The sequence below is a fragment of the Myotis myotis genome, unplaced genomic scaffold (genome assembly GCF_014108235.1).
Source record: "Myotis myotis isolate mMyoMyo1 unplaced genomic scaffold, mMyoMyo1.p scaffold_m19_p_8, whole genome shotgun sequence".
Classification (NCBI taxonomy): domain Eukaryota; kingdom Metazoa; phylum Chordata; class Mammalia; order Chiroptera; family Vespertilionidae; genus Myotis; species Myotis myotis.
Window position 1 is genome coordinate 9,004,722 of NW_023416390.1, and position 25,682 is coordinate 9,030,403.

At 45.1% G+C, this 25,682-nt stretch overlaps 1 protein-coding gene across 3 annotated transcripts in view; it reads left to right on the top strand.

Annotated features, from left to right (window-relative positions):
* AOX1 (aldehyde oxidase 1) overlaps nt 1-25,682 on the top strand; it is a 65,381-nt gene that overhangs the window by 34,974 nt on the left and 4,725 nt on the right. For 2 of the 3 annotated variants that reach the window (XM_036318538.1, XM_036318540.1), the window contains 12 exons: nt 612-708; nt 6,846-6,970; nt 9,424-9,557; nt 10,384-10,471; nt 11,313-11,399; nt 12,229-12,420; nt 13,514-13,741; nt 18,785-18,880; nt 20,970-21,098; nt 21,756-21,830; nt 23,703-23,755; nt 25,024-25,138. In XM_036318538.1, the coding sequence (XP_036174431.1) occupies nt 612-708; nt 6,846-6,970; nt 9,424-9,557; nt 10,384-10,471; nt 11,313-11,399; nt 12,229-12,420; nt 13,514-13,741; nt 18,785-18,880; nt 20,970-21,098; nt 21,756-21,830; nt 23,703-23,755; nt 25,024-25,138 (1,419 nt within the window). The remainder of the gene's footprint in view (nt 1-611; nt 709-6,845; nt 6,971-9,423; nt 9,558-10,383; nt 10,472-11,312; nt 11,400-12,228; nt 12,421-13,513; nt 13,742-18,784; nt 18,881-20,969; nt 21,099-21,755; nt 21,831-23,702; nt 23,756-25,023; nt 25,139-25,682) is intronic. The other variant, XM_036318539.1, reaches the window with a different exon arrangement.

Consider the following 25,682-nt stretch of genomic DNA (forward strand, 5'->3'; position numbering starts at 1 on the left):
CCCCAGGGCACACAGCTGGTCAGTCATAGAAGCAGTCAATAAACATTCTATCAAAGAATCTGTGCCTCACGGAAGTAAAAACAAATCAATCCCTTTTCCAGTGTAGGAAATGGCGGGATCCCAATAGGACATCCCTGTAGGTATTGCTAGACGCTTACTGGTGTGGCTAACGGGAACCAGCGATAGGAGAATCCCCAGTTGCCAGCAGGCGGGAATCCCATTCATGGGCAGTAATCATGGGAGATGCTGCTGCAGGAGCTGGTGTGTGGCATTGCCCAGTTGGCACAGGGATTACAGTGAGATAAATTCCTAAGGATAGGCAAGAAAACCAACCTAGATTATTATCGCTGCACCCCAGGTTATGTGTCCCCACTACTGTTCCCCTTCATTGGGCACCCAGGGGAAGCCAATAAGAACCAGTGTATAATTTGTGGTACCCATGCTGGGCTTGAAATGGAATCTTACCTCCAGGACTGGAGGTTCCAGGTGCTCTACTGCCCTGTGCAAATCTGTGCTCATCTCCCCAGACTCGGACGATGCCCCTGTGTGTGGCTCCTTCGTGGGGCTGGATAGCATGCCCAGGCAGCCTCACTTTTCTGTTCTCTTTCTAGGAAGCTATACAACACAAGTCCTTCTTTGAGCCAGAAAGGAAACTGGAATATGGAAATGTTGATGAAGCTTTTAAAGTGGTTGATCACATTGTTGAAGGTAAAACTATCTGGAAAAAAAATGATGAGAAGGGGAAGCTACCCCGAAAGCCTTCCAAGTTTGTCTCATCTAACATTGCTCCTGGGAATAGGCAACTCACTCATAAATGCGGTCCCCTCTGTGGTGTGTGTATGTGTGTGTGTGTGTGTGTGTGTGTGTGTGTGCACACATGTGAATGCATATGTGTGTGCATGTGAATGTGTGTGTGTAGCACAGCAGGGAGGCATAGTGGGAGGCCTTAGCCATGCCAGCCCCATGCAGTGACCACTTACCCTGAAAGAAAATTGGAATATGGAAATATTGATGAAGCATTTAAAGTGGTAGATCAGCCCAGCTGGCGGGGCTCAGTGGTTGAGCAGTGACCTATGAACCAGGAGGTCCAGGAGGTCACAGTTTGATTCCAGGTCAGGGCACATGCCTGGGTTGCAGGCTCGATCCCCAGGGTGGGGCATGCAGGGGACAGCTGATTAATGATTATCTCTCATCACTGATGTTTCTATCTCTCTATCCCTCTCCCTTCCTCTCTGAAATCAATAAAAATATATTTTAAAAATAAATAAGTAAAAAAATAAAGTGGTTGATCAAATTCCTGATGATAAAACTGCCTGGAAAAAAAAATGATGAAGGGGAAGCTGTTGTGGCCATAGTTGTTACGTTTCTGTTCACAGCCATCTTGCAGGCTGGGATTTGAAGCGCAGAGTGGTTAAGGGGCATTACCTCATACAACAGCTACTAAGTGACAAAGTTGGTCTGGAATTGATAGCTTTTCTTTTCTTTCTTTTTTTATGATTTTCCAAGCCCACAGTTCTTTCTCTTTCATCCTTTCTCTGATTTTGCCAACCTTCCTTCCTGCTGTCTCCCTCCCTTTCGCTTTCCTTCCCTTCCTTCCAGGGCATACACAGGCCTCAGGGATATTGTGAGTTTTGTTCCAGACCTCTGCAATAAAGTGAGTTGTAATCTTTTGGCTGGTGGAAGGTCTCCCCTTCAATTTGTAAAAGGAAGAAGGAGGAGGAGGAGGAGGAGGAGTAGTAGGAGGAGGAGGAGAAAAAGAAGAGGAAGGAGAAACATCTGTTAAGCACAATAAAGCAAAAAGCAATAAAGTGAAATATGCCTCTATATGGATAAAATAATACTGGTCTCAAAGATCCATTGTGAAAAGTGTAAGAGAGGATACATGTGTGCTTGGCACAGAGTAAGAGACCGTAACTGTGAGCCACAATTATTATTAGTTAGAATGTTTTTGTTGTTCTTCCCTAGAAAAGGTTGTCTATTGTTGAGCTCTCACGCTGGCCGGCGTGCACTTATCAAACCCATTGCTTCCCAGTTTTTCTCACTAGAAGACGATCATGAAACCAGCCTGGAGATTCCCGGGCCCCTTTCTTGGGATTCTAGTCAGAGGACCCAGGGGCACCCGACTCTTTTCTGACCGGTCTTACCAGTGCTCCGGGTGATTCTTGGGGTTAATAAAGTGGCCAACGCGCCGAGGCTGAGTTTGTTTTAGGGGAGAAGAGGGAGCATGTTTAGCATAGAGAGTCCATGGTGTGAACATCTTGGAAATGTCAATATTTAGGGGTTTCTTCCACTTGTGCCACAATATGTTTTTATGGAAGGTCCTAGCATCGTTATTTAATTATTTATTTCAGTTAGGTAATGTGTTCATTCTGTCTCTTTCTTGAATTTTAACTTGCTACCTGCATCACACCCTGTAAATAGGTATAAAAATGATACAGGAAGGTCAAAAGGGGACTTTTAAGTTTTCATTCCCTTAACTCACTAAGTTTGTTTGTTTTTCTCACTCTGCAACTGTCATTTGGGTGAAGATGTTTTGACTACTTGTTTCAATGTGAGATAATTGGAGGTAATTGTCATAACAGCCCTTGATCTGCCCCTTAGGAAAATTGGTTCTCCAAGAACAAAGAATATTTACAAGATAAAATACAGGCAGCATTATATCAAGTCTTACACTGTGTTGTGGAAGGGGGTGATATTATTGTTTGCCTTTGCCGGCTGTGAAGATAGATTTCAGCCCTCCTTAACCCTGGGGTCACAGGCATTAAAGAGCACCGCGCACAAATGAGCCAGGGGAGGCCAGAGAGGCGTGTGATCCAGCAGGAATCAAACCTAAGTTCTCCAATTCTGAAGTTAGCACGTTCTCTCCTCTGCATTAAGCCGCTTCCCGTTTATCTCTTTACAATTTCCATCGCTGGGACGGGCTTTGGGCTTTCCGCTGGAGAGGGAGATGGCAATCTCTGCAGCAAGATTTGCGAGGCCGGAAGCCCGGGCCAAGATTACCTTCCCGCAGCAGGTCCTGCTGGGCACAGCACAGATAAACTTCCTATCTGGACGGCTTTGCCTTCTTTAAGGGCCGCTATTAAAATGTAAATATGCCTGGAAGAATCACTCCTAAACCCATACTGGGATGAAATCTTATCTCAGGGATTAGTTGAACAAATTGGTTTCCAGCCTAGAGAGTTGAGAGCAAGGCCCCAGGGCCAAGGAGGGTTCCATGGTGTGGGGCGATAGGGGTGGGCAGCACAACAAAACAGGGCCCTGGAAATGGCTCTTGTCTAGTTTTTTGTTTGTTTGTTTGTTTTTGTTTTTGTTTTTTGTTTTTTTAGCTCTGCGTATTCTTAAATGAAGTGCATATTTAACAAGATTAATTTTGAGTGGGTAGGTGTGATCATTAATATTGCAAACCGTGAACTGGAGCCTACTGATAAGTGAGGTTTTCAATGTACAGTCCCTGATAAAAGCTTACATTGCAACCGAGATCTGAGTTCTTGACATTTTAATTTTTGTGTTTTATAAATGAAGCAGAATCTGTCCATTCTTTTTTACTCTTTCTTTACTTAGATTGTGGAAGAGCTAGGAAGTCCAGACTCCAATACAAAAGATTTCCTTGGGAATCTTCCTCAAACAATTTATAAATCACTATTATTGCGTATATTTTTAATTTTTGAAAGTTCTGCCTGCCATAGCTGGTTTCGCTCAGTGGTTGAAGCATTGGCCCTTGGACTAACAGTGGTTCTCAACCTTCCTAATGCCTCGACCCTTTAATACAGTTCCTCATGTTGTGGTGACCCCCAATTTCATTGTTACAAATTGAACATAATTAAAGCATAGTGATTAAGCACAAAAACACTATGTAATTATATATGTGTTTTCCGATGGTCTTAGGTGACCCCTGTGAAAGGGTCGCGACCCACAGGTTGAGAACCGCTGGAAAGGTTGTGGGTTCAATTCCCATTAAGGGCATGTTCCTCAGTTTCAGGCTCGATCTCTGGCCCTGATTGGAGTGAGTGCGGGAGGCAACCAACGATGTGTCTCTCTCACATGGATGTTTTTCTCTCTCTCTGTCTCTCCCCCTCCCTTCCACTCTCTCTAAAAATCAATGGGAAAAAAATATCCTTGGGTGAGGATTAGCAAAAAAAAAAAGAAAGAAAGAAAAAAAAAAGCCTGCCTGCTACCTAGCATGATGATTGTCATAGTTGTGCTCTGTTTTTTTGTTGTTGTTGTTGTTTTTTATGTTTTTTTAACCTCTATTTTTAATTTTTTTCCCTGCCCTCCAGTGGGTTTCTTAAACATTTTTTAGAATTCCATTTTGATTTATCACTAGTGTTGTTTCTGTTTTATAACTTTATTTAACAATCAGTGATCAGTTCTCATCCATGTTAACTGTTTGTAGATTTTTGGAGTGGTGACAAGTACATAGGTAACTAATATGTAGGATGAAGTGGTGAATCTTCATCTTCATTACATTTACTGGACAACCACACCTGGATAGGGTATGGGACATTCCTTATTCCTTTGGCCCAGATATGCTCTCCCTCGTTTACAATATAATTGTCTTTAAAATGTTCTCTACATACATTGAAAACTACATGAGGCAACGTTGTAATTCTGCTTCAAATACCAGTTAGAAAACTCAAGAAGAAAGGAAAGTCTATTTGGCTTACCTGTACCTTTATTCTTCCCATTACTCTCTTGCCTTCCTGATGTTCCAAGGTGTTTTTTAATCATTTTCTGTCTGTTTTAAGAACTTACCTGAGCCATTTGTTATTTTAGGATAGGTCTGTTGAAGACAAACTCTCTTAGTTTTTTTCATCTGAGAATGTCTTTATTTCCTTTTTATTCTTGAAGGCTATTTTCACTGGATATAGAATTCAAAATTGACATATCTTTTAGCACTTGAAGAAAAATGTTTTACCAGTTCCTCTGGCCTTCATGGTTACTGATCTGCTGTCTTTTGAAGTATCTTTCTCTTATAGATGAGGTAATGTTTTTCTCTCTCTGCTTTCAAGATATTTTCTTTGTGTTTAGTTTTCAGAAGTTTGACTGTGATGTCTGGCATGGTTCTTTGGTTTATCCCTTTGGGATTTACTCTGCTTCTTGAATCTGTAGGTTTGTGTCTTTTACCAAGTTTGGGAAATTTTCAGCGATTACTTCTTCACATGCTTGACTTCAATGACACAAATTTTTTTTATCTTTTATTTCAGTCACAGAGGTTCCTTAGGCTATGTTCATTTTCTTTTCAGTCTGTCTTCTCTCGGTTGTTCAGGTTGGAAAGTTTCTGTTCTATATTTTTTGTTCATTGATAATTTCCTCTGTTCTCTCTATTCTGTGGTTGAGCTCAGCCATTGAGCCTCTTATATTTTGGTTGTTGCAGTTCTAACATTTCCAGTTGTATATTTTATATCTTTTGTTTTTTTGTTGAGATTTTCTTCAAGTGTTCATGTCAATACTCATTGAAGCATTTTTATGATGACTGCTTTAAAATCCTTGTCAGAACATTTCACGGCCTGTGTCCTCTCAGTGGTAGCATCTGTTGATTATCTTTTCTTATTCAAGATGAATTCTTGTTCTGATGAGTGATTTTTTTATTGTACCCTGGTCATTTGGGGTATTATGTTATAAGACTCTGGATCTTATTTAAGTCTTCTGTTTTATCAGAACTCCTCTGGCCCTGTGTTGGTGTGGAAAGGGGTGGCGATGCCTTTTTATTGCCAGGTAGAGGGTGGAAGTTTAGGTTCCCATATGGTCTCTATGACACCACCCAGCAGAGGGTCATCGGTACCTCATTACAACCTGATAAAGGTAGAAGACTAGGCTCTCCATTCAACTTTTGCAGACAAAGAGAGGTCCACAGTTTTTTCTGTAGTGTTAGGCTAGAGTAGAGTAGTTTTTGTATAAAAGCTTTTTGGCTTGCTAAGCTTCTCCTTTCCTGGTCCTTCATCTAGAGAAAGTAGGCTTTTCTTGAGACTTTTGTTTCTGTCTTTGCCTGGTAGTGTTTTTGGATTTCTGACTCCTCTGGTACCAAGTATAGGCTATAAGAAGGAAACAACAGCAGCATAACCCATAGAACTCACCATTGTATCTTCCCTTGGGTCCCAAAGTCCCTAGCTGGTGCCTTGCCCTCTCTATTTTTGAGAGTCTTCTTATGTTTCTTTTATACATAACTAGAGGCCTGGTGTATGACATTCGTGCACTGAGGGGAGGGGGCGTCCCTCAGCCCGGCCTGCGCCCTCTCACAGTCCAGGTCCCCTTAGGGGATGTCCAACTGCCAGCTTAGGCCTGCTCCCTGTGGAAGTCAGACATCCCCCGAGGAGTCCTTAGTGCTGCTGGGGAGGCAGCTGCTACACTCACCAGCCATGAGCCTGGCTTCTGGCTGAGCGGTGCTCCCCCTGTGAGAGTGCACTGACCACCAAGGGGCAGCTCCTGCATTGAGTGTCTGCCCCCTGGTGGTCAGTGTGTGTCATAGTGACCGGTCATTCTGCTGTTCAGTTGATTTGCATATTAGGATTTTATTATATAGGATGTCCAGGCTGTTAGCAGAAGGAACAGGGAGATGTGTATCTACACCATCTTGTCTTAGAACTAGAAGTCTCCTTGTCATACTATTTCTACTCTAGACACCTTTCCCTAGGACTGTGTGATCTACTGTATTGGCAGACATGACAGATTCCTCTACAGAATTGTACTTCAAATCTGCAGGTATAATGATAGCTAAAGATTATTGTCTGTGGTCCTGTCAGCAGAAGCACTGTCAGTGGACTGTCTCCATAATGAGAAAACAGCTGGGGGACGCTACCTGTCCTACCTGACAGCCCTCTTGATTCTGGTGTCTTTTCCTCTTACAGGTGAAATACATTTGGGAGGTCAAGAACATTTTTATATGGAAACCCAAAGCATGCTTGCTGTTCCCAAAGGGGAGGATCAAGAAATGGATGTCTACGTGTCCACACAACATCCCAAAGGCATACAGGTAACATAGGGCCGTCGTGGAGAGGACATAGTTAAATGGTTTCTACCAGCAAAGTATACCAAGAGCAATTACAAACAAAAATGTCATTTCAGAAACTGACTATCGATTTGGGTATTAATAACCATACAATTTTAAATCTTTTAAATTAGTGTTATGAGTAGAGGCCTTCTGATTGGCCAGTGTGACTCAGGGGTTGAGCCTCCACCTAAGAACCAGGAGCTCACAGTTCGATTCCCAGTCAGGGCACATGCCTGGGTTGCAGGCTCAACCCCCAGTGTGGGGTGTACAGGAGGCAGCCGATCAATGATTCTCTGTCATCATTGATGTTTCTGATGTTTCTATCTCTCTATCCCTCTCCCTTCATTTCTGAAATCAATTAAAAATATATATATTTTTAAAAAAGAGTAGAGGCCTTCTGTTTGTGGATCTGTAACTATAAAATTATAGGGAATCTGCAGGTCTCTTTTGCTATACTCTTTTTTTTTTTTAATCCTCACCCGAGGATATTTTTCCATTGATATTCAGAGAGTGGAAGAGAGAGGAAAAGACAGAGGAATATCGATGTGAGAGAAACATATTGATTGGTTGCCTCCTGCACATGCCCCTACTAGGGCCCAGCTCCTGTAACTGGGATAGGTGCCCTTGACCCTGTGGAGGAACCTGCAACCGAGGTAGGCACCCTTGACCCTTGACCGGAATCAAACAGGAACCTTTGGTCCGAAGGCTGATGCTCTATCCACTGAGCCAAACCAGCTAGGGCTCTTTTGCTATACTCTTGACACTGTTAAGAATACAAAAGAAGTGATGACTATCACTGAAACTGTTGAATGATAATGTAGGAAAGTTGTTAAGAGAGTAAATCCTAAGAGTTATCCTCCTGAGGAGAACTTTTTTCTATTGTATCTATGAGATGATAAATGTTAACTAAACCTATTTGGTAATCATTTTACAGTATATGTAAATCAAGCCATCATGCTTTCCGCCTTAAACTTACACAGTGATATATGTTAATTATTTCTCAATAAAACTAGAAGAAAGAAAAAAGAGGAAGGCCTGCCCTCCAAAGTCACATGAAGCAGTTAGGAAAGCGTGTTGAGGAGAGTGCAACCTGATGTAAATCTGCTAATTTGCATACTAGTATGTGGAAGAACTAAGAGAACAGGGGCTGCTAAGAGCTAGAATCATCCAGAAAGTCCCCTGGCGGTGAAGTCTTAAGTTTGGATGTATACTGAGAATGAGGTTTGTCTAGATCTGGGGTGGGGAACCTTTTTTTTCTGCCAAGGGCCATTTGGATATTTATAACATCATTCTCAGGCCATACAAAATTACCGACTTAAAGATTAGCCTGCTGTATTTAGTCAAACATTTAATTAACTCACCCCTAATAATGCCTTGGCAGGACCAGACCAAATGATTTCTGGGGACTTATAGGGCCTGAGGGCCGAACACTCCCCACTCTTGGTCTAGATGGTGAGAAGAGATGCCATTTCTAGGCAATTTCACACCAAGATCAAATACCATCCATCCATCCATCCATCCATTCATTCATTCATCCATCCATTCTCTCATCTGCCCCTTCTGCAAACACTTATTGCCTATATGTCAGGCAGCATGCATGTAAAACAGGAGGGATAATACAAGGACCACCCAAGCTGGGGTGGAGGATGCCCCTTAGAGGTGGATAGTTTAAGTATCATGGTGAAAGTAAGGGGAGCAAAGCAGAGGGGTCTTGATTCAGTAGTGTTGTTACCAGAGCAGTGTGGTTACAGAGCAAGTGGAACGTGGAAATGTGGAGAAGGGGGCCTGTAGAAAGTGGAACACTAAGAAGGGTCAAGCAAACTCCATTCTAGTCCTGTTCTGCTCCCCACTTCCTATGTGATGTTGGGCCCCTCACTTCATCCCTTTTGGGCTCCCTAGCTGTAAAAATGAGTTGTGAAGATTATATGACCTCTAAACATTAGGATGTAAAAAGAGCAAGACCTGCATCCAGGGAAGACTTACTGGCCAACTACAGCAGTAATCCAAACAGAAGGCGAGAAGAGAGCACTTCCCAGTGGAGAGGGGTAGAGTGCAGGGGAAGGCCCGACCTGAACGAGGTTTAGAAGGCCGCAAAAACCTCACTGCTTCGGGAACCATATCCCCAGGGATCAGTGTGAAAGGATTTTTTGGGTATAGTTCATGGGGAAAATTGGTAAAATATTATCAGCACAGAAATATCTCATTGCTACTGAACGAACTACTTAACATGAATGATAGTTTTGGCAATGTCACTGTAGCCAAACCCCACTAAGATGAGCATGGATGCATGCCTAGGTCATTGGAAAGTGTCCTGTTACTTAGTATAACCACACAGTTCATGTATCATGTACATTATAGAATCAAAACGTGGAAGGGCTGTCCCACCTCCCTTGCTACTGGTGGGTTAGATTAATGAGAACTGTTATCATTCCCAGGACATCGTTGCTTCGGTCTTGAAGCTGCCAGCGAACAAGGTCATGTGTCATGTAAAGCGTGTTGGCGGAGCATTCGGGGGGAAGGCATTTAAGACTGGTGTCATGGCAGCCATCACCGCATTTGCAGCAAACAAGTAAGTGGAGCAAATCTGCTAAATAGACTAAAAATTAAATGAGGCTGTGCTGAATATTAGCAATATCAGGATTATAGAGAAAGAACCAGGGTGAAGATTATTTAAAATCACAGACACTATACCAGTTATTACAACTCTTTTATCTTATATTGTCAAACTACATACTAAAAGAACCAAAATGAGAATCAATTACTGAAAAGAATAAAAACCACAGTAGACATACTAAATACAGGTCCTGAAAGGGTGGAGTTTACTTATCCTTAGCATACGTGTGTGCATGTGCGTGTGCGTGTACATGTGCGTGTGCATGTGTGTGTGTGTGTTCTGCTTTTGTTATGCTTACCTTTGTTTAAATTACCATTTTCCTTCAAGAATCTCAAAATATTTCCCTAGGAATTGTCTTTGAGCAGGCTCTCCTAGAAGGCTCCCTTTCTGTGCTGAGAATATAGGTCAGGTCCTCTATCCCATGACACAAAAAGGCCTTGATTCCAGACCTGTCCTCTCGGGAAGCCCTTGGCAATCACACCACCTGAGTGTCTCCATTGGGAACCAGTCTTTGGATTCTGACTCTGGCGAAGGTAGTTGGCACAGGGGGAAGTACCCCCAGAGCAATACTGTGGAGCACCCCAGAGCCCCCCTCCCATAAGCAGTGAATGCCAGCCACGGTGCCCTGACCGACCGTGTACACTTGAGATGGGCACAGCCTGGGCTCAGGGAGTAGCTCTGCTCTGTCAGCTTGGATGCCACTCAAGCTGTCACAGGGGTTACATAAACCCTGGGTGATACCTATGTGGTATCTACCTTTCTCGATTTTTTTCTGTGTTAGACATGGCCGTGCAGTCCGCTGCATCCTGGAGCGGGGAGAAGACATGTTAATAACCGCGGGCCGCCACCCTTACCTTGGGAAGTACAAAGTGAGTAGAAGGGAGGGAGGATTCGTGTTGTATGTTTACTCATGTTGTAACGTTCCCTAAGTGCAGAGGCAGCACCTGGCTACTCTGTAATGGGGAATAATAATGAGCAAACTACTAGTAACTGGGCTTCTGTTTAACTTTCTATTTCTTGTGCTAATTGCTTGGTTACTGGCTGGTAGCATTGGGACTTTGCTGCTTAGCCCATAGATGACAATTTGTGAAAAGTGCTGGCTGGTACTGGCTGATCCGGAGGGAATAACTGGAAAAAAATATGAGTATATAAGTCCATGAAAGTAGATCTGATAAGTATACTATTCCCACCTATAAAAAGAGGTAAAAATAGAATGATTCCTATAACAACAGTGTTATGTGAAATTATAATGATTTGCCAACAGGTTCTTCATTTTTAGGTATATCAGGGTATTTTTGTAGAACTGTCCCAGAAAATTTTCCATAGCAGAAAATAATTATGATTTTGCTTTATAAGGAAGAAGTTTATTTGTCCATTTTTAAATCAGGTTGTTTGTTGTTTTGCTGTTGTGTTGAATTATTTCTTTATACATCCTGAATGTTAACCCTTTAACTGATATATGACTGACAAATATTTTATCCCACTCTCTGGGTTGTCTTTTCACCCTGTTCATTGTGTCCTTTGATATATAGAATTTTTAAATTTTGTTGTCGTCCAGTTTATCCATTTTTTCTTTTGCTGCCTCTGCTTTTGGCGTCATATCCAAGCAATCATTACTGAATCCAATGTCAGGAAGCTTTTCACAAGGGACAGAGCACACTGAGACTCGGCCCCCCACACGCGTGTCAGAGGCCAGGTCTCTTTCCGCAGGCGGGGTTCACGAAGGACGGCAGAATCCTGGCCCTGGACATGGAACACTATGGCAATGGAGGCGCCTCCCTGGACGAGTCATTATTTGTAAGTGTTTTAAGGAGCAAGTTCACATTCTGGAAAGTGTTCTATAAAACGGTTTAATCTAGAATTTTTCCAATAGCCACATATATTTCATTATGAAAGCATAAAGACCCTCATTGCAGGGAGAGCCACATGATATTGGTGCCCCACTGTGAGCCCGAAGATATTGGCTAAGTCTGCACCTGTGTGCCATCTCCGTGTTTCCTGTACGCCCAGCTCTTTCCCCAGGTGCAAGCATTAGACCTCAGCCCTACTGACACGTGGGACTGGATAATTCTTTGTGGGGGAGCCTGTCCTGTGCATTGTAGGATGCTTAGCGGTATTTTGGCCTCTACCCAGCAGATTTCAGTGGCACAGCTACCCTCCAGTCCTAGCAACCAAAGATGTCTCCAGACACGGCCAAGTGTCCCAGGGGGAAAGAGGGCCAAATTGCCCCTCATTGAGAACCAATGTGTTCAACCAAATGCCCAAACATTTTTTTCCTGTTTTCTAGGATATGATTTATATTCAGTACATTCTATGGATTCAGTGGTTAGGGCCTATGCATGCTTCACAGACTTCTGGAAATGTTTGAAACCTGGAAAAAAAATGCATCTGCTCTACTAGTAAAATATGAAAATAAAAAATGATTTCAAAAGAAAAATTAACCCAATCCCTAAATATTATCTTGCAGCAAAGATGCATTTAAGTTGAGCTCTGGGTCTGTTTGAGCATGTTTGATGTGATGGAGAGGGGGCTGGACATTTCTGGCCTGCTTTTGGTCTGAGCTCTCAGGATGGTACAACAAGGACAGAGGACGAGGTCTCATCACATCAACTCTGGGTTTCCCCAGGTGCTGGAAATGGGAATCCTGAAGTTGGATAATGCTTACAAGTTCCCCAACCTGCGTTGCCGAGGGTGGGCGTGCAGAACCAACCTGCCATCCAACACGGCTTTGCGTGGGTTCGGCTTCCCGCAGGCAGGGCTGATCACCGAAGCCTGCATCACCGATGTGGCAGCCAAGTGTGGCTTGTCCCCTGAGAAGGTAAGACTAAATTAGTCCCACATACAAAAGATACCGACTTTTCAAGGTAGGAGGGCCACTGGGGGTCATTCATGCTGAGGAGTACGAGGCCTGTTGGTGCTAAGTGATTTGCCCTGGGTAACCCAACTCACCGGGGACCCCAAGTTCAGTGATCCTTGTTCCACTCAGGGTGCTTCTCAAAAATCCTGGGCACAGGGCAAAGGGGGTAGAGAATGGGAGACATCTGTAATACTGTCAACAATAAATAAAAATTTATTTAAAAATTTATAAAAAGATTTATTAAAAAATTTATAAAAATCCTGTACTCATTTTTCTTGGTTATAAAATGGGGAATTCAGAAGGTTAATCACTACTGTATCTTCCAGGCATAAGGCCCAAAATTCTATCAGAAGTTTTAATACAACAAGGAAATCTCCTTTAAAACATATCATATTTCTGATGTATTATTGCAACCATTTTCTAACCAAGAGCATAAAATAAACCCTGGGGCCCAGGAGATATTGAAGAGTGAGCATTGGATTCTAACTCATTCAGTGAGAAGTCTCCGTTGGTTGGGGTGTAATTGCTACCGACAGGTTCTGTCACCCCTCTTTCCTCGCTCCTTCAGCGTCTCAGGCAGCTGTCACTGAGTTCCAGTCCCTCCATCCACAATGGTCTCCTTTCAGTTCTTCAAGTCTCATTCTCAACTCTGTCATTAACAGCTCTGTTCCCTTCCCTGCAACTCTTGCCCCCAGGGTCCTGGCATGGAGTTAGGTGGGGGATTCGGTGCTCTCTGCCCCTTCTCCCTGTGTCTTATGCTGCAGTGTTGGGGCAGGAGGAAGGAAGGACCAGGAAAACAGGCAGCATCTGCCCGTGGGACTGCTCCCTGCAAGCTCTCTGTCCTCTCCTTGGTTAGATGCAGCCACTTCTCAAGTGTCTTGTATCTGAGTAGAAGAGACTGTTATACGTTGGGAAAGGCTTCAATAAGGCGTACATTGAACTCAGTTTGAGCCTTACAGGAGGAGCAGATTTTGACTAGGAGGACAATGGATGGAAGAGTCTATCTGCCAAGTCTCCTCACCCCTATTTTTTTCCATCTCCTTCCCTTTTATAGGTCCGAATGATAAACATGTACAAGGAAATTGATCAAACACACTACAAACAAGAGATTAATGCCAAGAACCTGATCCAGTGTTGGAGAGAATGTATGGCCATGTCTTCCTACTCCCTGAGGAAAGCAGCTGTGGAAAAATTCAACTCGGAGAATTTCTGGAAGAAGAAGGGGCTGGCCATGGTCCCCGTGAAGTTTCCTATCGGCCTTGGCTCCCGGGCTGCTGGCCAGGTCAGTTCTCCAAACAGACAGATGAAAAGGTGTTTGGGAAAGTTTCCATGGAGGTGAATTAGCCATATGGCTGCAATATCTGCTTGCTAAACGTCACCAAAGTTGGGCTCAAGCACACTGGCTTTTCTCTAGAGGAGACCAGAGCCTCTTTGCCCACATCCCCAGGGTTGGTGACAAGCATCCCTCCTGGGAAATTGGGAGACCCAGTTTCTACTCCTGGCCCTAGTATGAAGCAGCTGAGTCAACTCACTTGGCCCCAGATTGCTCCAATATAAAATCAAAGGTGGGACCAATGACTGCCAAGACTCTTCATTCAGCTCCTCTGTGATTCAGTGTCTCTGGGCTGTGAAGTAGAAACAGGCAGCTGCAAGGCTGAGGAGTAAACTAAATGATGAGTAGATCATTTAAAGAATTTTTAGAACACAATTTTAGGAATTTACTCACTTCATAGCCATTGAAAGTGTGAAGAAGAAGACTAAAAATCTATTCTTATAGTTTAATTTCTTTTATTGATTAAATAAACTCCCTGCTTGGTTGCTAAATCCCACTTACTATTACCATCTCTCCCTTCTTGAATGCAACTTACTGAAGAAGGACTGGTCTCCTTGCTCATTGTATAGCTATGATGTGGGACCCTATTAAATACACACACACACACACACACACACACTCTAGAGGCCCGGTGCATGAAATTTGTGCACTGGGGTGGGGGGGCCTCAGCCCAGCCTGCACTCTCTCCAATCTGGGACCCCTTTGGGGGATGTCCGCCTGCCAGTTTAGGCCGGATCCTGGGGATCAGGCCTAAACTGGCAGTAGGACATCCCTCTCCAATCTGGGACCGCTGGCTCCTAGCTGCTCACCTGCCTGCCAGCCTGATCACCTCTAACTGCCCCTCCTGCCGGCCTGGTCACCCCACGCAGCCTGCTGTTCAGTCATTTGGTCGTCCCTCACTAACCCCCTTGCCGGCCTTATCACCCCATGCAGCCTGCTGTTCGGTCATTACTGTTAATGTAATGGTGTCCCAGAAAATTTGCATATTCCTCTATTATTAGCGCATATATATATATATATATATATATATATATATATATATATATATATCATGGCAGAGCCTCAATACAATTGTCACCCCTTTGCAGTATTCACACCTTTGGCTGAGGCCTGATGAAGATGTGGCAGATGTGCTGACAGAATACTAATAAATGGGGGTGGGGCTGTGAGGGGCACTAGTGTGTAGGCTGGGAGGCCAGGGAGTAGAGGAGACCAAGAGAAGTGGGTGGGAAGGTCCTTCCTTCATCTCCACAGTCATCCATTCACCTGCCCATCCTGGTTCAGCTTCAGGGTAATCATTAGAACGTTTCATGCAGTTTTGATTGTAGCTGGATTCGCCCAGAGGAGGAATGTGACATGACAAGGGGTGATCTTATTACAGCCGAACCATCTCTTGTCTGTTTGTGATAACAAAAACCAACACAGAGTCGTTTAGTCATCTGCACCCAATTTACCCAGATGAGAGGGACAGTCAAGAGGATGAGGTTGAGGAATAAAGACAAAAACAAGGTTATTCAAAAGAAAGGAAAGGGGGAAAGTGCCACTAGAAAAGGAGTAGCGAGCAGGGAGTCTTGGTACACAGTTTTGGGGAAACTGATATGCCGGTAGCTGGCAGCCAGTCTGGACTGCTGTCCTGGTGCAGGCTGGCTGGGGTCCCAGGACAACAGCCGCCTCGTTTGTGGGTTGTAGGGAGAGCCGTGAGCTGTAGGCTGTGGTAGTCATGGCAGCTGTCCCTGCTTAATGGTTGCCATCACTTAACATCTGGCCTCTGGTGGACCAGGTCTGTCTCATTTCCCTCATCAGGAATTTCTCAAAAAATTAGTTTTAAAAAATAATGAGATGGCTCAGCACCCACTACGTTTATAAGTTCTTTTAGTTTTTATCGCATTCAGCCCTCAGATCAACCTATAAGATTTGTAGCCTTATCTCAGGGATGAGAAATGGAGGCCCCAGAGCTTAAACAACTTGCGCGGGTCCCACAGCTGCTGAGAGGAGGGCTCGGGGCCAGAAGCAGGGCTTTCTCAGCCTTTTCATGGTCACTGAGGTGGGATTCAGCTCAGCTGGGAAGAAACCAGACAGCAGCCCCCAGTACAACTTCATTCTCAAAGGCCCCTGAGAAGCTGGCCCCGCCCCCAGGCCTTCCCCCACCCGCAGGAAGCTAACCAGCGCCCATGTTTAAAACACTAGCTTAGGGCTGGCTCACAGCATCGGGAGAAGCCAAGCTGCTTCCCCGGGCCAGATGCGGAAAGGCTACTCTGACGCCAACCGAGTGGGAGGGAACTAGAAGTGATGTTCGAGCCCCTCTGTGTGTAAGGCCCGAGGCGGAATGATTTGTAATTTCCCACTTGACTGAGCCCCTGTCTGTGGGGCAGGTGTGATCGTAGTTTACAAACTGCGCCCATCGAGGTTCGCTCTCTGGCCCAAGGACATGCAGTCAGTCAGTGACAGAGCAGGGATAGGACTTCAGGACTGGCGGAGAGGGGACACAGGGATGCCTTTATCATTCCACGCCGCCTCCCTGAGCAGAAGTCGCCCTGTGCTCCCCACAGTGGAGGGGCCAAGCACACCTCACCTGCATCATATTTCATTCCGAACCGTGAATACCAAAGGACACATGGTAGCTAAGTAACCTCTGTCTTCCCAGTGTCCTGGAATGGAGCCTGGTGCAGAGTAGGAACTCACATGTTTGAATGGCTCAGACATTTGGGATCTGTGGGACCAAACCAAGTGTCTCACCAACACCAGCAGTCACTGCTCGAAGATTTAAATGTCACCGACGCAGTCCCCAGTTTATCCTGCAGAGCCGTCTGTTCTAGCTCTCCAGTTGTGCCGATTGCATGGGTGAAGCTCCGTGGAATTGTCTTTTGTGGGGCTCACAGTGAACCATCCGGTGGTGCCATTTCACGGAACCAAATTTGACATTTGAAACGGCTCCAGGAGACCGCAGCGGCACATGGAACCAGGAACTTGGCAGCCCCTGATAGGAACGCTGCCCTGGGCCTGTGGGCAGAGCGCCGCTGCCAGCAGGCCACACAGTGTGAGAGGTGCCACCCGCTGCCATTGTCCCTCAGCCTCAGGCGCCAGCTGCGAACTTCACTCGCCACATCTGACACGCCAGCGGAGCCAAGGACACGAAACACGGAGCCCACAAGCTCAAGAAGCAGATAGCGTGGCTGTGCTGTTGCAGATTCACTTATCAAACCTTTACTGAGCGCTCGCTGGGCATGAGAGGCTGTGCTGAATTCCAAGGGATGCCCCAGGTTCTTCTTTCAGGGGCTCACGTTCTAGCAGAGCACAGGGAGGCGCCATAGAAGGAACCCGGAGCAGCCACTGCCACAGCACCAGCTGGCATCCATCCCATGCACGCCCCCAGGGCAGCCAGCTGTGGGCTCTCTGTAGAGGAAGCCATGCCTTGTCTTTATTATTTGAGAATAAATGGCCAGGAGCAGAAAACAGTGTTTCCAGGGACGGTGTGTCAACAGACAGTACAGCACACTCTGCTGCATCTTCCCAAGGCCCTGGGCTGGTTATTATGGCACCATGCCTTCCTGAAGGCTCTGAAATTCTCCCCTGGGCTGGGAAGGTATGTGCCTTTGTCCTCAGAGAAAGGGTAGGCCGGGTCCCTATTTCCCCATACTTCCCTAGTTTGCACTGGGACCAGGTGACTAGAGTGTCTTATTTGGAATAGTAGAGGCTTCTGCTTGCCATTTGCTGGAGTAATGCGGGCCTTTGGACACCAATAAAGAGGCAGTTCTCCACGTGTGGCCTGTGGCTGGCAGGTGGCTACGGAGGCCCTCCCGGGGCAGAGAATGGGCCCAGGAATGCAGTCCTTTCCTTTGATGTATCTGGTGATTGACATGTGAGTCTGCCGACTTTGGTTTAGGGGTTGTTTAGAAGTCATCTCAGTGAGTCAGAAAGCCTTACTCAGATTTTAGCTTTATTAGATGGAAGTTAGCTTGTTACAGAATTTTCTGAAGGCCCGCCTTTACAAATCCTAGATAACTGTGCCACTCTGACCGAAGCTTAGAGGCTAAGACACCCACCGATAGAGCTCTACGGTACCCCGGCAGCTGCAGCCCACACCAGTGGAGCCGCTGCAGGGGGTGCCTCGCAGGCCTTGCTGAAGCACAGCGCGAGGGGCCTTTCTTAAAACCGTGCGCGTTAATATTGCTCTTACACTGGAGACGCAGCCTGAGAATGCTGCCCTGTTTTCTGCAGTTTCCTGCGCCATCTCCATACTCCCTGGTTTAGCACGAGCGGACTTGCAAGACGGCATATTCTAGTTAATTATAAAACATGTTTAGCTTAGAGTTGGGATGTTTCCGATTGCAGCCGCCTTCAATTCTGTGAGCAGTTTGGTTCCTTCTGGGTCACTGCGGGGAGCTGTACAGCTAGATAAGATCACTTCCAGGCTCCCTTTCAACTGAAGCTCTGAAATGCTGTGCCAAGAGGAGTTAGAGTGGGCTTAGCTCACTTTGCAGTGAGGAAATTATCTGTTTCATCTGACTTGGATTTTCATGTTTGCTTCTCTGTAGCAACCTACAACCTGTGGGACTATGTGTTCACATAAATAATCACTCTCCCTCTTCCTCTATCTACATTTAACTTTGCTTGTTAAAACTGACAACCCCTCCCCCAAACCTATATCATCGCCCCACCCATGTTGGGGGATCCTTAAAAGGTACCAGTCAGTAACCTCAAATGTCCCACTGAGGACATAGTAGCTCAAGGAGCAGGGTCTTGCCCCAGACTCGAAGCTACCCAGCAACACTCTGGCCTCTCGTGGGTGACCATGGGGGGCCCCAGCGTTGCCCTGGCTTTGCTCAGTGCTCTCAGGGCGACGCGAAAAGTGCCCAGGAAAAGTGTCTATGTATATTTTGGCCGGTGATGGAAGGGAAGGGATCATTTCCAGGGAAAATGTTTTCATTGACAAGACATATGATAATATCAGTCAAAAGATCATGGAAGCTGTTTGTATTTTTTTTTGCTTAGGCTGCCGCCCTGGTTCACATTTATCTAGACGGGTCTGTGCTGGTGACTCACGGAGGAATTGAAATGGGGCAGGGGGTCCACACGAAAATGATTCAGGTAAGGACGCAGATCACTGGGTGAAGTGGGGTGTGCCTGAGAGAGAAACCATGGGTGCACATTCTCGGTTCCAAAGTCAAAAGGAGAGGGGACTTTAGCTTTGTCCACTTCCGCGATGAAGCTACAAGCAGAAACTGGGTTAGCCATCCAGTTTGTAACAGACCCTCTTACAAGGAGGTGGCAGAAGAGTCTTGAGTTGTCTCATTGCTGAACAAGGCTCTGTGGTATTTGGCCGCTTTCCTTTGGACATAAGAACAAGTGAGTTGTCTTTTTTAAACCTTTGCTGGAAAAATAGAAAGATGCGTAAATTCTGAAGTGCCACATGATTTCTGGCTTTTTCATAGTAAGGACTCTTAAAAAACGGATACTATAAATCACATATGATATTTCTAATCAAACTTTACCAGTTTTCTCATGGCTTTTTTACTTTAGATTAATTTTTAGGTACTGTTTCGATTTTGCTAATCATACCAGTAATAACAGAGGTTGTAAGACATTTGTAAGAGGCAAATAATTCTTTTTTAGAAGATCCTACACAATTCCATCATTTAGCAATAATTACTGTTTTTGAGCCCTTTCCCATCTTGATTTTTCAAAAAAAATATATTTTTCATTGATTTCAGAAAGGAAGGGAAAGGGAGAGAGGGAAACATTAATGCTGAGAGAAAATAATTGATCGGCTGCTTCCTGCACACCCCACACTGGGGCTTCAGCCCACACCTGGGCATGTGCCCCGACCGGAAATTGAATTGTGACCTCCTGGTTCATAGGTTGATGCTCAACCACTGAGCCACGCCGGCTGGGCTTGACTTTTTTCTCTTTCCAAAAATTGCCAACATGCTGTGTATAGGCCTTTGTACCATGGTTTTTCACCTGTTCTTCCACAGCGTGAGCCCTGCTTCCTGGCATTAGAAGCCTTTGCCCTCATGACTTGTAGTGGTTGCATGGGGTTATCTGTATAATTTATTGAACCTTCCCTGATGGGTGAACATTTCCGTGAATATTTTTACATAAGCCCTGTGATCAAGTCAGTGACTGTTTTCTTAGAATAGGTTCTCAGAAATGGAATTACTGGTCACAGAGTGTGCCTTAAATCATTGGGCACATATTACTAACTTGTTTTCCAGAATGTAGCCATCTCATTACACCACTAACCAACATTATATGCTATGGGCTGTTTTAAAATTGTAGATAAATTGATAGGTGAAGATTGTACCTCATTATTGCTTTAATTTGCATTTTTTTCTGAGTAGAGAAATGTTGACTATGCATTTTCTCTCATAAATCAGTCACTTGAGAACTGTCTGGTCATATCTTTGCCTATTTGGGAGGTGAGACTTTGGTGTTTTCTTCAGTGGGCCACCAGACCTTTATGTCTGAGCTGATGCATTTCATGTAGACGATCTTCTGAAAGTCAGTGGTATAGCAGGACTCCCTATGACCATGGCCTTGTCACAGCTATGAGCAAATTCTATTCAGCTATCCTGCTTGCAGGAAAGAGGAGAATTTTAAATGAGCTGCAGTTAGTAATATGATTTTGCCTCCGAGCACTAGAAACAAAGGAAGAACACAGCGGCCAGCTAAGTCCTGTGCAGGCCAGCAGCCCTGGCACCATCTCCTTTGAGATCGCATTGGTGCTGCTGCTTTAACGAGGCCACTGTTCCTTCTCAGAAGTGCTCTTTCCTGCAGCCTCTCTGGGAATGTGGGGAGGGCATCGCCACTCTGAGAAGGTCGGCTCTCCTACAGTTTTACAGAGTGCAGCGTCGGAGAGGCCTCACCGGTGTTGATTTCATGATGACAAAGACATAAAGCACTTCTTCCTACCGCGGCCTTGCTTCCTCTTCCTGACGCCATTGCACATGAGACAGTCAGGGACTAAGAACATGTGCACAAGACTTGGGGTCCAGACTAGCCCCGGGTTTTCGTACGGAGGAACTTTGTGCGGCTGGAAGAATCTGTGCTTCTGCCCACCGGTCCCCAGTGGGCGAATCAGGGCTTCCCGCTGGTGCTACCCTGTGGGCACGAGCATGGGCCTGTGACTCACCAAAGTATTTGGAGAAAAACAAAACAACTCTCTTCTAAAATCCAGGTGGCCAGTCGTGAGTTAAGGATGCCACTGTCCAATGTCCACCTTCGTGGGACAAGCACAGAAACCGTCCCCAATGCGAACGCCTCCGGGGGCTCCGTGGTGGCGGATCTCAACGGGCTGGCAGTAAAGGTAAGGTCATTGCTGTGCCATCCAGATCATTAGCTCCATCAGGACCAACACACAGGTGGCACTCAGAAGATGTTAGGAATTAATCCAGCTCTTATTCCCTCCCCACACCCTCTCGGTGGAAAGTCCTTCCCCGTCTCAGTGGTGCAGCACGAGGCGCTCTGAGCTGGAAACGCCACCTCTTCTCCTCACTCACTCCTGACATCTCACTGGTGTTCAGGTCATTTCCATTCTACGCAAAAACGTCTCTGTGGAGACATCCCTACTGCCCTGATTTGCTAACACGGCTGCTGCGTTCAGACCACAGCCCCGGTCCCGGCCACTGCGGGCTCTTTCTGCGCCCCAGTTATATTGCCTTCCACCTGGTTTCATGCTGCCACAGAGTAAACCTGACCAGGCTGTGCTTAAAAACAGTGATGGATGGTTCGCCAGCAGTTTTTCTGTGAAGTCCTGACTTCGCCTGGCTCCCAGCCTAGGCTGTCACACGTCAGCCCACCCCCGGGAGACCTGTCACATCACCTCTTACAAGATGGGTCTCTTCCTTCTCTGTGTTCCTTGGGCCTCTTAAATAAGCCTGTGTAAGGGCACATGTCATGTGGTGTTGATATTGGTGTTTGCGTGGAATTATGATTATAATTTTAACTAAAAAATAATCCCTAGGACGCTTGCCAAACTCTCCTAAAGCGCCTGGAACCCATCATCAGCAAGAATCCTCGAGGCACTTGGAAGGACTGGGTGAGAATCACTTTGTGTTTTATGTTAGAATGAAAGAGGGGGGAGTGAAAGGGATATGTATGAACTGAATATCAGTAGAAAGAGCATTTTAAGAGATGCTGTAGTTACGTAGGGTAAGCAGAGGCCCTTGGGCTCTTGGCACAGGGAAATCATATCACAAGATGATGGAAGAACTTACATCTGAGAAAATCTATCAGAGAAAAAGATGGTTTTTGTCTAGAACTCTTTTAAAATGCTTTAATATTTTTATTATTTTTGTTTTAAATATCTTTACTGAGGTATAATTGACCTACAATAAACTGCACACATTTAAAGTGTACAACTTGATAAGTTTTGATAAATGTGTACATATATGTAACCATCACCACAGTCGAGAGTGAACATATCCATCACCCGCAAAAGATGGGAAGTGTTCGTTTGTGCTCCATTCTCACTTATCCCTTCCTCCCACGTGCCCCCGCCCCATCCCCAAACATATTGATCTGCTTTTTGTCACTAGAGATCAATTTGCTTTGCCTACAGTTTTATAAAAATGAAATCATATAGTATAAACTTTTTTACAGTATAATGATTTGACATTTATATAACTTACAAAGTGATTATCTTGATAAATTCAGTACTCATCTGACACCACACATAGTGATTACAAAATTACTGGCGGTACTTTCTATCAGAACTCCTACTTTAAGCAAGAATTAAGGTGTTTTCTAGATAACAGCTGTAAATCTGTTTGTTCTCCTTCTTTGGGTTCCACTGTTACTAAAATGGGAAGAAAACACTTCCCAGTTCTCCTTCTATAAAACTGAAAACCATGTGAACACTTATTTAGAAATAGGAAAGCAAGCCATTGGCTATATACTCAACCAATAGTTGAAATGGAATGGAAATATTTAACTGCTTCCTTTGATCTACGTGTGATGTAGTTGGAAGAGAAAACACCCATTCAACCAGCAAATTTTTCAGAGTAATAGGTTCTAAAGCACCAGATGACATGGAATGGATATCAATAAAGGCTGGGAGTGTGTGCCATGATGACGGCTTTAGCATGCCACATTAGAAGCATGGGTCTGGAGGAAATAACGTTTGGCAAGTCTTACTTAGAAATGGTTTCTTCTATTCCATAGAGTTAGGACTCGCTCTATAATTCATATTTATGGGAGCACTCAGTCCCTTTGGGGAATATTTATTCTGTCCTCTTGCCTGTGCTGCCTGGTCCCAGAAGGCTGAGGAGTCTGATTGGAGAAACTCCATCGCACTGCGGTGAGATGCAGGGCAAGAGGCTCAGTCCTCCACCACTGGGCAGTGCTGCCATTCAGCCCACTTTCTGCTGTATGGTTGCACTTCTCCTATTTTCTTTCTCAGACTTGGGGACTTGGACCTAACCCCCCATTTTCCCATCTATTAGTCATCTGTGTGTGCTGCAAAGTCAGGAGAACGTTTGCTTCAAATGGTACAATTTAGCACAAGATTACCTCTCTCCTATGACTGTTACGGACATATATGATGTTAAAATGAAACATGCAACCACCCATTGTTTCCTGAAATGTTGTGTTAATAGGCTTAGTCTTTCCAGATGACTGAGCGAGAGTCTTTATGAGCAGAATATGTGCTGCCCAGCACAGTCCAGGCTGTATGTGTAGCATGCCGTGGCATCACTGATGACAGTGACATACATTGAACAGGTGCTGGGACCACAACCAGTGAACCACACATGCAGGCGGAGGAGGAGGATGCCGAGAGGAATAAATTAATGTTGGTTCTTCCTAGTTATGACCCCTGAGAGCTTTATGTAGCATACTGCAGTTAAAATGGAAGTTTCCAGTGATTCTGATTGAAACACCCTTATTGTGTCCCGAACCCCTCTTTTCACAGGCGCAGGCGGCTTTCGACGAAAGCATCAGCCTCTCGGCCACCGGGTACTTCAGGTAACCCGTCCTTTCTGTCTCGGCTCTGGGAAGCAGCAGGGGCATCTGGAGGAAGCGTTTCGCTTCTGCTTGCAGCTGTGGCACCAACTGTACCTTCTAGTGACCCACTGTAATCAAGAACATTTAGCTGCCACTTAATCCAAATGTCCAGAAAGGCTGTTGTTGGGGGAAATAGGCCCACAAATAAAATACAGCTGAATCGATGGTTCGGATCCTACTGGGTAGTTCTAGAGGGTTCTCTGGGGCTAGTGAAGGACACTGACAGGAACCTACAGCAGTGGCTGACCTTTTGTTGAAAACTCATTATATTCCTTAAGTTCAAAAACAAAGGTGAAAAAAAATGCAGTCAAATCCATAATAAGATAAACAGCATTGACACTTTCCAGCTTGGCAAAAGATCAGAAATGTGACAATAACTATGTGTTATCAAGATGTGGAAAAAGTGGAAGTTACGTGCTTTGGAAAACAATTTATCTGATTATTCAAATGGAGAGTGGAAGCCATCAGAGAGCAGGCTGACCTGATTTGGGCGCCTTGCCACTTGTCCTGGGAGTCCCAGGCACTGTCTGGCTGTGGAGAACAAGCCCTGGAAGCATTTTTAATGGCCACCTTCAGGTTGGGGAAGCAGGAGAAAAGGGTAGGGAGTCCTGGAAAGCTGCTGGCTCTTATTCTCTTTCACCAGACATTCACTTGGTGTCCTTAAAGATAGGTTGAAGGTGGTCATTCATTTGGTGTCCTTAAAAATGGGTTGATGGTGGTATCCTAGAAGATGGGTGGAAGGGGGACATGCATTTGGTGTCCTTAAAAATGAGTTGATGGTGGGAGATTGGAGTATTCTCAGAGCAAGAGAGAGATAGCCTAGGTGCCTTATCCCTCACACAGGAGGCTAAATCCTGGGGCCAGAAAGACAAATAAGCAGGTCAGTGTGAACCTTTGAAGTCGTGTGTTGTGTAAGAAGCAGGTGGAATTCCCCAATCTGATGACAGTAGGATTATCTGAGCCAATATTAGCTCAAAGCAATGGGGTAGATAACCATACGGTCAGCAGTTAACTTCCAGGCTTGTGGAGTCATTGGTAGGGAACAATTGGATGTTTTTATCAGGCAAAACAAATTTAATTAGGAGAAAGTAAATACTGATTTATGCAACATATTTATTGCATGTATGTGCAGGCACATCATTGCACATGTCTACTCATCTGGTTTGCAGGACATACAAATCGAGCTCAGCTCTAATAACAACACTCCTCAAGCATTCTCTTTCCTCCAGGGGTTACGAGTCAAACATGAACTGGGAGACAGGCGAAGGCCATCCCTTCGAATACTTTGTTTATGGAGCTGCCTGTTCCGAGGTTGAAATAGACTGCCTGACAGGCGCTCATAAGGTCAGTACCAATGGGGAGGGTCTCCAGGCTGCATGCTGGATGCACCTCAATCGCACATACCCCTCTACTGAGCACCACGGAAGCACCAGGAATTTGGCCTAAAGATAAGTCTCTGTATTATCAGAGGAAAATAGAAGCCCAGCAGTTCCCTTGGTGCTATGATTGCTCCCATGGAAAACAACCAGTGGCCTCTCTTCTTTACTTCCCTGGCCCTTTAATGGACTAAGGAAAGAAGCCACTTCAAGAAGGAACACAGCCTACAGGGGGCTTCCATGTAGACTGTGGGGACAACTGGCAACGGTGACCACTTTGGTGAAATGCCATCATATGGGTGCCAAGTCATAAGCACCCATACTCTGCTAACAAGACAGAAGCCACAGTCTTTTATAGCCTGATATTGAGGTGACATATGATTACTTCTTTTTTTTTTTTTTTTTTTTTTTAATATATTTTATTGATTTTTTACAGAGAGGAAGAGAGAGAGATAGAGAGCTAGAAACATCGATGAGAGAGAAACATCGATCAGCTGCCTCCTGCACATCCC